The 12,222-nt window shown below is 46.4% G+C and overlaps 1 protein-coding gene across 1 annotated transcript; it reads right to left on the reverse strand.

Annotated features, from left to right (window-relative positions):
• Positions 1-5,305: 5,305 nt before the first annotated feature.
• LOC133388549 (serine/threonine-protein kinase pim-1-like) lies at positions 5,306-6,247 on the reverse strand. The gene has a single exon (XM_061634507.1). It carries the CDS (start codon positions 6,245-6,247, stop codon positions 5,306-5,308), a length of 942 nt encoding a protein of 313 aa, XP_061490491.1.
• Positions 6,248-12,222: the final 5,975 nt, after the last annotated feature.

Here is a 12,222-nt window from a genome sequence, read left to right on the forward strand (position 1 = left end):
GCGTTGAAGGCAGCAGCAGATGAGTTGTTGCAACAGCAAATACAAGCAGTGCTATTGAATTAATTCATGTTGTTTTCAGCACAAGGTACAAGACAGGAGCTAGAATTGGGGGTGGGGGAGGGCGGAACATGGCAATCTCTGCCTCTCCTGAATTACTTTTGTTTTCTACTGCTGGAGACATTCCAAAGTGTTCCTTGGGGCTTATCTCTTCAACCTATGTGCCTGGCCTTGATGCCCGCAGAAGGTTCCCTCCAGCCGTCTGAGACGAGGAAAGGCTGGGTGGACCTTCCTCAACAACTCCAGCAGCTGGCTTTAAGGCTTCTGGGGACACCCCCTCTGCAACCTCCTCATTTCCAACATCAGTGCTGGCAATGTTCTCCCCAATGTCCATACCCCACTTTCCATTCTCCCAACCTTGCCAAGGGTTTTCCATGGGGCCCGTGATGCCCCCAAATACTCCCCAGGCACCCCCAAACAAGGGAGGGACTCTGAAACACACACAAATGCACCCCACCAGGCACTCACAAATGCACCCCAGGCACCCCACTCTCCTTGCCAACACCCTTCACCATTCTCCCAGTGCCTCCAGACATCGGCATGTGCCAGCCGCCATGGGTCCACTAATGCTCATCGTCTGTTCCTGCACTGTGTCACTGCTGCCTCTGCTGCCCTGAACCACCACTTTCCCCTTGACAAACAGCACTGCTGCACAGCTCCGTGCAGGGCACCGAGGCCACCTCCCCACCTAGGGCGTTTACCTGCCTACCTCTCAGGCTGTTACAAACAAAACGCCCCAGATCCTTTTAGGGATCCTGGTGGCTTGAGTTCGCTCCCAATACTCACCCAATAGAGTTCAGAAAACGACAAAACAATGATGGAGAAGGAGTATGTTTATTACTAACACGTGCACGTGGAGAAACAGCCAGGGCTAGTTCTGGCAAAACTAAGCATTGTTAGTCTTTTTATCAGCTTTGTTATGTTAATTACATTAGCATCATTATCATCATAACTTCATCACTTTTACATCACTTTAATTCATGCCCACTTTTCTCTAGTACCTTCCCCTCTCTTCCTAGCTCCATATTTGGAGTTTGTTATTCACACTTGTTTTTCCCATTTCAACCTTGGACGTTGCAATAAAGTTTAATACCTTCTTTTTCAGCACAGCTGGACATTGCAACAAAGCCTGATTTTCCCAGTAATTTTGCAGACGCAGCTTTATACAAACAATACCAGTCAGCAAGTTAGCATTTCTGTTTAACACACACACAAGTAAATTAACTGTGTAAATTAACTATGCTACAATTCCCAAAATGAGCAATCTTTATGTTTAACTAAAATAAACAAAATTCAGTGTCACAATTCCCCCCTTAGAAGCTTTTTGATATTTATATCACATAGCTTCTTCATTCTGAATAATTTATTGATACATAATTTTGCCATACATTTGCATACTACTTTTTGCTGCTGCATTTTCTGCTATACTGCGAACACCATTCATGATTATAGGTAATAAGCAAGGTAAAAGCATACATCCCAATAAAATTAAAACAACCAATACAATCATTGTTTTCCTCCTTTTGTGTTTCATCAAATACCAAAATTAAAGGATTCAAATTTCCTCCTTTGATGGTATACATTGGTTGTATAACTCCAATATAACAACTTCCACTCCAATGTACCGGTAGGATTGCATATGCCATCTTACCACATATCCAATAATGACCCTGTAGAGCTGGGCGAACATAATCAGGCAACTGGGATGTGTTATGGATGTATGGGAAATACTTCGTATCCTGATTGCCCAGAGGTCCTGTAAGATATGTGCTACCTGTGCTTTGAATGAGACTACTGTGCCATAAGTATACATTCTTTCTGTATTCACACATTTCCTTGTTTTTCTGGTTGGTATTATTTCTCATACTCCAATAAGTTCGAAATCCATGGACTATGGTACTATTTAAATGTTTCCATTGCCAAGTGTGAAAGGTTAGACTCCCATTTGTGGTGCGATTAAACACCTGACACTCCACCTTTTGTTTATCCTTCTGGTCAGATCCTACTTTTACATCACAACTATTTTCAATTAAATTTTCATGTGGTCCATTCCGAGCTTTACAGGATACCCATGTACCATTCTCAAGTTGTACTCCAGTGCTGTTCCATTGGGATGCATAGTTGGCACAGGGTACCACAGGACATCCCTTTGTATGACAATGTGGGAGCCACTGGAGAGTCCAATTACATTTACTATTTCCTACCAAAGGACCTACAGATTCATTTTGATGTATACAATATTGGCCAGTGGGAGCCCACTGAAGGTCCCAAGTATGATTTGTGGTCCACAACTCACTGCCATTATGGGCATCACTTTGATTGCTGATTAACCATTTAGGGCTTAAAGGAACAGCCATCCATGGCCATTTTGGGAATCCTTTTGGACTTCCACAAATCCAACAATTCGTAAGGTTGAACCCTTTGGCTACCTCCTGGGCGAGTTCAACAAACACATTTTCCCTTTTCTCCTGGAATGAGCGCCTTTGACAACTGCATACTCTCGTTTCTTGCGTGGGAAAAGAGGTTGGGAAACAGACATATACCATATATAGAGAAGCAAGACACAGGATAATACCAAGCATAGACTTAAAGCCAAAGGAGTTGGTACTTGGGTGGGTTCGACCCATTTTGACATAAAGTATTGCTGATTATAATCTATTCTATGTTAATATCTTCTAATCCTGATCTCCAAAATGTTAACAAGCCCCAAGTCAGTACTTTCCAACGGTATCTTGTTCGTACGTAGCCCTTCTGATTTAACCTAGGTCGAGTGTACAATACTATCACATCTACCGCTGCTCGGCTATCTCCTGGAAACTCTCGTACAGCTGTCTTCAAAGGTAAAGGTCGTGCAGAGCCTCCCATTCGCTACTTTAATACCAACGAATCCGTCTCAGTAGCACAGGTGTCAATTCCCGAGGGGTAAGCCACGTTTCAACTGTGGGAAGGAGACACCGTCTACCTCGTATCAAAATACTTGCACCAAACCAAGACTTTCGCATGTGGTCTTGGATCAAAAGGTAGCTGAATAGGCGTTACTTGGAAGGCTGGGGTGGGAACCAGCGCTCCACCCATCTACCTTTTACCACCTGCCTGTAGCTATCCACTCTGGAGTAAAGACTGACCTTTTAAATCGTAGGTCTGCTTGAATGACAAATTTCCACTTTCTCCTTCTGACGGACTTGTTCGTTACCATCCGTCCTACTGTTACTGTTACTACGGGGCGAGTATCCTGAGGAATCTCATACACCTTAACAGTTAGCGGCCTTGGTAAGGGAGGTACCGACCCGCCCATACACGTCATCGGTGTGTAAGTTTGGTTTTAAAATACCCCAGTAAGTAATCCTGTCTAGGGTCTTTGGCAATTAGCGGAACCCGGGGCAATCTAACAATTACTGTAATGCATCCCCAAGATTCCCCTCTCCAATCGCAAGGAAACACTCCTGCTGGCAACGTTGGGGGGGAACCTCCCATCTAAGTTTGTTGTTTCTTCAATTTAAACTTCAGGCCCAAACCCGGAACGGTTTGCGATAGCCACTTTTCTTCAGGTGTCTGATCCTTCACCTCTCCAGGTGGGGAGTCCTTGGCTACTCCCTGCTCAGGTTCCCGGATAGTTACAGGCTTGGCTCTCTTTATACGACTAGCATGGACCCATCGCTTATGGCCTACGAGCTTTACTGCCGATTCGGTAATTAAGATGATCTGCTCTGGCGGTCCCCACGTGGGCTGCAAAGGTTCTTGCTTCCACTTCCAAACTCGTACCCAATCACCAGGTTGGTACTGATGGATCGCCACATCCAGGGGTAACCTCTGAAACTCACGATTGTGCCTGTGAATAGAGGACAAAACACCCTGCAAGGCAGTAACATACTCCAATAACTGTCTATTCCCCAGTTCCCCATTAATCTCTGTCTGGGGCCCAGGCTCAATGGGAGGTCTGCCAAACAGTGACTCAAAAGGAGTCAATTTTGTTTTTCCCCTTGGAGTGTTTCTCATAATGGTCAAAGCCAATGGCAATGCTGTCACCCAATTCAACTTGGTTTCTTGGCACAATTTAGTCAACAAAGTCTTAACCGTCCGGTTAGCGCGTTCAACTTGACCGGATGATTGTGGTCTCCACGGAGTATGGAGGTTCCACTTGAACCCCAAGGCCGCACTTACAGCGCAAATTATCTTACTCACAAAGTGCGGACCTTGGTCTGACTCAAATGTCTCTGGCATGGAATATCTTGGAAAAATTTCCTTCAACAGTATCTTTGCTACTGTAATTGCTGTCGCCGTTTGCGTGGGGAAGGCCTCTATCCATCCTGTCAACTGATCTATTATGACAAGTAAATACTTGTACCCCGCACATCTTGGTAATTCTGCAAAGTCTATCTGTAGTCTCTGGAAAGGGTAATAGGCCCATGGTCTTCCTCCCATGGCCGGCGGTGGCTTTGGAGCAGGGTTAGTTGCTGCACAGATAGTACATCCATATACCGCTCGCTTTGTTTCTTCATATAATCCTGGTGCAACTACTTGTCTGATCAAAAGATCCCCTAAAGCGTTGCCTCCAAGATGAGTCTGTCTATGAGTCTCCTTTACAAGGGCCCGAAGCACTGCCCTTGGGACAAAAATTAGTCCTGTATGTAACTGCCACCAACCATTAGTCAATTTCTGAGCCCCATACTGTACTGCAGCATCTTCCTCTTTCTTAGAATATTGAGGAGTCAACTCCTTCCATGGAATCATAATATTCATTAAATTCCTCTCCAATGGTCGTCCACTCAACGCTGCTTCCTTTGCTGCCTCATCTGCTTGGTGATTTCCCTTTCGCCGAACTGGATCCATTTCTCTTCCATGGGCCTTCACGTGGATTATAGCTACTTTCTTTGATAGTTGAACAGATTCCAGGAATTCCATTATCATTTGTTGATGCTCAATTCTGTGTCCATCACTGTTAATAAAACCTCTTTCCTTCCACAGCATAGCGAAAGCATGTGCAGTTTGGAATACATACTTGGAATATGGCTGCAGCCAATTCCGCCATCTGGGCTGAATAGGTAGCCGGCAACTTAACACTCTTTATAGCCTTCAGGTCCTCACACACGGCGTATCCTGCATACCGCTGTCCATCTATCACCTTCGAGCTTCCATCTCCATATAAATGTCGCCCTGCTATTGGCTGATCAGTCATATCTACTCGGGGTTTCAATGGACATTCCAATGTCTGGATGAATTATTTTGCACCCAGCAGGATGAGACACTGCTATTTGCTAGACTCTTGAATTAGACTGTGTAAGTGGATCTCAGCTGTTTCCTGAGGCATGAGAACATCTTGCATCCAATAATGGTTCAGAAGGTCTTCAAAGGATGGCCTGTCAGAAGGCCTCAGAGCTAAACACCACTTAATGAGATGCTGGCACTCTGAAGAAATCCTTTGCCGAAAATAGACTTGGCCCCTTACGATCTCCTCATCATGTTCAAAGGGGATATCACCACAGACCATGTCATACAGCAATACTCCAAGTGACCAGACAGCAGCAGATCTGCCATGATACCTGTGATAGCGAATCCATTCTGGAGGACTATATACATGAGTACCATCAAAGTCAGTGTACACTGTGTCCTTGAGCAGTGTTCCAGATCCAAAGTCTATAAGTTTGAGCTCTCCACTGCTCAGGTCAATCAAGATATTCTCGTCCTTGATATCCCGGTGTAGAACACCACAGCTGTGGCAGTGTCGAACTGCTTCCAAAACCTGACGGAAAAAGCTGCGAGCCAAATCCTCAGGCAAAGCCTCTCTCTCTGTGGTGAAGTCAAAGAGATCTTGCACAGGATCAGGCCGTTCCAAAACCAAAATAAAACTGTCCGGCCTCTCAAACCAGTCCAGGAGACGGATTACTCCCCGAAAGCCAGAGCCAACCTTCTTCAGGAGCAAGATCTCCATGGGTACCCTAGTCCTACTAGGCAGTTCTCCCCATTCGGAAACCTGGTCCCGGGACACATACTTGATGGCCACCAGAGCTCCATCTGCCAGCCGGGTGCCCAAGTAGACCGAGCCGAAGCCGCCACTGCCTAGCAGCGGACCCACCTGGTACAGCTTCTCCAGAGGTTCTTTTTCTTTCCCTGACAGGGGCTTGACCGGGTACAAATCCCTGCCGGGCGCCAAGCACAGGTGGGCCAGTGAGTTGATCTTGGAGAGCAGCATCCCCGCCCCGTCCGGGTGTTCCAAGCAAGCCGGGACCGGCTGCGGAGACGTCATCGTCTCTGAGGCAGTCGCTGGGTTGTGGGGTATTGAAAAGAATGCATCCTTTAAATCTATGACTGTAAACCGAATTGTCTTTCCAGGAACATGGGCCAACAAAGTATGCGGAGTCGGGCCTACCCCAGGCTTCAATCTGACCTTCACTGGTTCAGCATTGACCGCGCGAGCAGGATTATTATTTCTGGCCCAAACATCAGGGTGAATTCCTTCCAGAGGTTCCCACTGTTGTTTCTCTTTAACTTCCGGCTCCCCCCTTAAGATCATTTGGAAAGCGCATTCTTGCCGCTTTAGTATCATCACTTCCAAGGTATTTCTTCTAAAAGTAATTTGGGCCTGGAGCTTTGCTAGAAGATCCCTTCCAAATATTGCAATGGGGCAACCATCCGAGACCAGAAACTGATGTGTAAAATATTGTTGTTTATCTTCTCTTCCTGGAAGGTGTACCTGTATGGGTTGGGACAAAGGGATTCGACAACGCTGTCCTTCTATTCCCATTACATCCTTGGTTTCTTTACTGAGGGTCAGGGGTAGACGGGACATTGCTCGTGGGATCATAGAGAAGGCCGCTCCTGTGTCCACTAGTCCTTGGATCACCGAATTATTCAGGGTAAGGGACACATATGGTTCTTCCCACGAGCCGCCCTCATATTCCATCCACCTTCATTCTGATTCCTCCTCCTGCCCTCTGGTGGCCGCGATCCGAACATAGGGTGGGTTCGGGTCAGAGCTCAAGACTGTCCTCGGCTCCCTATAGTTGTCCCGAGAGCCAGGGACCTCTCTGTAATCACGACGTCCGTCTTGGCGGGGCCTAGGTACCCTCTCATTTCTACAATCCTTTGCCCAATGGCCTTTCTTCAGGCACTTAGCACACTCATCCTTTTCCAGTCTCCTCCTTAGCTCTCTTCCTCTGTCTCTTTGATTTACTCCAACCACTGCCGCAATCATGTCACATTGCTTCTCAATCATACTGTATTGCTTTTTCATCAACTTTCCCTCTTCCTTCTTACTTGCTTCATCCCTATTTACATAGACCTTGAATGCAATGTCTATTATTTGTCCAAGTCCCATACCCATCACTCCTTCCACCTTCTGTAATTTCTTTCGAATGTCTGTAGAACTTTGGCCAATAAACAAGGAAATTAGGAGCCTTTGATTTTCAGCAGCCTCAGGATTAAGGGTAGTAAATCTCCGCATAGCTGTAGTAAGGCGGTTAAGGAAAGCAGAGGGAGTTTCCTCTTTTTCCTGATGAATTTCATATAATTTTGCCATATTCATTGGTTTAGGGATGGCATGCCTAAGTCCATATAAAATCAGCTGTTTATATGTGGTTATCTCAGGGACCGCTGCTCCTGGGGTTTGGATCCACCTATGAGGCTCCACTATTGGTAAAACACGATCTGGGGCTAAACCGGGCGCATTGCCACCTTGTCTCTGCTCTTCTAATGCGAGAGCATTGGCTTGAGAGAGTACCAGTGACTTCTCCTCCGGACTGAGGAGAGTATTCATTAATGTCTGTATATCTGCCCAAGTGGGGTGATGGCTGGCAAAAATAGTCTCCCACAATTGGCAGTGCTTATCTTGGTCTTCTCTCAAACCTGGCATTTGATTTTTCCAATTAAACAAATCAGAAGTAGTAAAAGGCACATGTACATAGGCAACTCCTCCATGGCCATCCAACATTTGTCGCATTGGTCCCATAAAGGTGCCATCAGCCAAAACATCTTCCAGTTCAGGGTTATTTCTACCTGCGCCATTGCCTATGGGAGTGGAACTATATATCCGTCCACTCCACAAGGTATGTCTGCTCACTCCTTGATTCTCCCTCCTAACTTCCTCAATCATCTGGAGACGTGGCTGTATCGTTTGGGGCGAAGCTCCCAAGCCCTGGCTTTGTAGTACAGAATGGGTGTAACGATCCAAAATATCATATTCTTGTCTCAGCCGCCCTAAAGATTGACTTAAATCTTGGGACATTACTGGAGTTCCAGACGGAGTTCCAAAGCTAGTGGACTGGGTCTGCGGGGCAGTCGACTGTTGATACTTTGGGGGCTGGATTTGAGGTGGTGGCATCTGGGCTGGTGGCTGAATCTGGGCTGGTGGCTGAATCTGGGCTGGTGGCTGTTGGACCACCTGTGGTAGTACTGGTGGTGCTGGTGCTAGTAGGGGAATCACCGGACCCTGAGGCGGCGGTAAAGGGATCACGGGTGGGGCCGTAGGTGAAACTAAACATTCCTCCTCTTCTGCCTGGAGGACTGGGGGCTTAGTTTTCAATTTCTTCCCCTCATTAATTTTATATTGAGCCAACGCCATAGTCAGCGCACATTCTTGTGGTGGGTCTAGGTAGATGGCTCTCCAACCCCGTGCATACCACCACGAAGTTGTCTCATCTGGCAGCATGTTAAAGAGGGTGGCTTCCAACTGCCGAGCCTTAGTTAGGTTGAACGTCCCACCCAGCGGCCAATCAATGCCCAGCTCCACCCACTCTTCATCACAAAACATTGACAATTGTTCTTCGTTTGGGACCGGCCCTCCGGAAGAAATAACATTTGTTTTAAATCTAAGAAAGTTTTGCAAAACACATTCAAGGGGGGTCATTTTCCAATCACCTTTCTTCTTTTGACTCTTTCCAGATCCTTTCTTAACTCTCTTGTGTCCTGTCCCCTCTGTCCCCTCCTGTTTTGAAGCACCCTGCCCCATTTTCTGGTAGCCTCTCCGTCTAACCTGGGGGGTGTCTGAGACAAAACAACGGACAGATGACGTACGACACTCGCTTCCCGGTTTTTGCGGCCCGTCTCCTCGCGGAGGTAGGGAAACGCGCTACTCAAGGTCCACACTCGCTTCAAGGTAGTCCACCTGGGGATACGCCTTGTCTCATACACACACTTCCACACACCACTCTCTTCACATATAAGCCCACTGGGCTCCTTACCACTGTCGACCAAAGATGTTGGAACGTTCAATCCCCCGCTCCACTCCAATCCTTGTTTCGATTTAAAAGGGAGTCATTATGGCGATGCCTCATCACCCCGGTCCGCTCTCACAGGCTCGGGCAGGCTGAATATGGCCTGGAGCGCTCTTTTCCCAACCTCCTGTGGACCACGCCCGAGGCAAAAGAGGGACGCCAGAAAATGAGTCCCGGCGGAAGTCGCCAGTTGTTACAAACAAAACGCCCCAGTTCCTTTTAGGGATCCTGGTGGCTTGAGTTCACTCCCAATACTCACCCAATAGAGTTCAGAAAACGACGAAACAATGATGGAGAAGGAGTATATTTATTACTAACACGTGCACTTGGAGAAACAGCCAGGGCTAGTTCTGGCAAAACTAAGCATTGTTAGTCTTTTTATCAGCTTTGTTATGTTAATTACATTAGCATCATTATCATCATAACTTCATCACTTTTACATCACTTTAATTCATGCCCACTTTTCTCTAGTACCTTCCCCTCTCTTCCTAGCTCCATATTTGGAGTTTGTTATTCACACTTGTTTTTCCCATTTCAACCTTGGACGTTGCAACAAAGTTTAATACCTTCTTTTTCAGCACAGCTGGACATTGCAACAAAGCCTGATTTTCCCAGTAATTTTGCAGACGCAGCTTTATACAAACAATACCAGTCAGCAAGTTAGCATTTCTGTTTAACACACACACAAGTAAATTAACTGTGTAAATTAACTATGCTACAATTCCCAAAATGAGCAATCTTTATGTTTAACTAAAATAAACAAAATTCAGTGTCACAAGGCTGCTGCTGCCACTACTTCCCCCCTGGGCATTTGCCTGTCCACCTCACCACCACCTGCTCATCTTGCTCACCCTACACCCCGCTCACTCAGTCACCCAACCCCCACCAGCCAGCCATGCTTCCCTCAAGCCCTCACCTTGCTTGTCACCTGCTGCTGCACTGCGCCTGCACACACATGATGCTGCACAATGATGTCACGTGACAGCTTTGGAAAATATTGTATAGTTTGATGGACATAGCTTGGGATCAAATTGTACTTATTAAAGCTGCAATCCACCTTAACTAGGGAGTAACTCCAGAGCTTAGAAGATTACTTTTAAAAAGGAATAAATTACATTTACTGTTACATGGCCCAAAATGGAATAAATTACCATTACAATTACAAGTGTTCTAAAAGGAATTTATTACTTTACCGTTACTCAAAAGTAACCACTACAATTACAGTTAAGTTACTTTTTTAAAAAAAACTAGCATGCCTTCAAGGCATGCCTTGGCTGCTGCACACCTAAGTAGCCTAAAACATTATTAAAAAATAAACACATACACACACACACAGAGGTAGTAGAATTATTCCTTTTATTCATAAGATAGCAGTGGTGGTCTCTCCGCTGGCAAGAGAGGCGGGGAGGGAGGCAGAGGCCACCACTCAGATCTTTGTACATCAGACCAAGTGCAACCCTCAGTAAGGCACAAAAGTAATGCTGGAAACATTACAATTACTCCTCAAAAGTAATAAAATTACTCCTTGTTCTATTATAATCAAAATGTAAATGAATTACCCACTCGTTCCTCAAAAAAGTAATAAATTACAAGTAATTTGTTCTTTGTAATTTCAAGCTCTGGTAAGCCCCACTGTACATAGTGGATCTTACTTCTGAATAAACATGCATAGGCTTGTGTCATTAAGTGTGGGCCATTTGGCAACTGGGTAATGTATAACAGCCTTCCCCAACTTGTTGCCCTCCAGGTATTTTGGCCTACAACTCTCATCAGCCCCAACCAGCACAGCCATTAAGACGAAGCACAATACCAGCACAGAGTGGAATCCAAACACAGGAAAGCAGCAATGGGAAAGGGCTATGGCTCAGAGGCAGAGCATCTGCTTTACATAAAGAAGGTTCTGAGTCCAGTACCTGACATCTGCAGGTAGCACTGAGGGAGACCCTATTTGATATCCTGGAGAGTCAATGCCAGTCAGTGTAGACAATATTGAGCCAGAGAGACCAATTGTCTGGCTTTGTTTGAGGCAGTACCTATGTACAGAGCCGGCGCCAAAGGGCGGCCAGGTGGGGCCCTGGCTGAGGGCCCTGTGGCCCACAAGGGCCCTTATAGGGCCCCTTATTAGGGTGAGGGAGTAGCATTCCCCTTCCCTGCTGCAGGTCCCTGCTGCGATTGCAGGGAGGGAGCTGCCTGCTGGCTTACTGGCTTGCTGGCTTGCTCACTCACTCGCCGGTCCACCTGTGCCCACTCACCCATCCTCCCCCTCCCCCTCACCTGCCCTCCCCCGCCCGCTCACCCTCCCCCACCCTCCTCCTGCCCACCCACCCTCCCCCACCTGCTCACTCGCCCTCCCCCCTCTTTGCCCACTCGCTCGCCCTCCCCCCACCTGCTTGCTCCCCCTCTCCCCACCCTCCCGTTCGCTCGCTCCCCCTCCCCCTGCCCACTCATTTGCCCTTCCTTCCTTAGTTATATTATATATATATACATTTATATGCACACTATAGTATATGCATTTCTGTGCATATTACCTGGCTGGAGAACTGCATTGCAAAATTCGGAGAAATGAAATTGTCAAAGGATGACTATTTTTTGGTTTGCATGTTGTTTTGTAAAATGTGAATTAGGTAGGTTTCCCTTTAAACAAGTATTTTATTAAATGTATTCCCCCACCTATGTTTGCCCTCTCAACCCATGCTGAGCCACTGTTTTGCACCTCACTCTTGTGGTACACCTTGCAGCAAGTAGATCTTGCAAACCCTAGGTTTGCCAATTCTTGTCTTAAAAGATGGATCATGTATTCAGGTAATAGCAGGCCTAATAGCAAAATATGACCGCCCTGGTAGAGACATCTGACCTCAGGTTCAAGGAAGTCATCTCACCTGTCATATCCTGACTATACTTTTAACTAACTATACTTATTCACTATATGGCCCTACATTTGTAATTCAGAAAAAGC

Source organism: Rhineura floridana, chromosome 7, assembly GCF_030035675.1.
Source record: "Rhineura floridana isolate rRhiFlo1 chromosome 7, rRhiFlo1.hap2, whole genome shotgun sequence".
In the NCBI taxonomy this organism is placed as follows: domain Eukaryota; kingdom Metazoa; phylum Chordata; class Lepidosauria; order Squamata; family Rhineuridae; genus Rhineura; species Rhineura floridana.

Bases quoted from the DNA above. Each gene is read 5' to 3' on its own strand.
- LOC133388549 (XM_061634507.1), bottom strand. From the start codon at position 6,247: ATGCTGCTCTCCAAGATCAACTCACTGGCCCACCTGTGCTTGGCGCCC.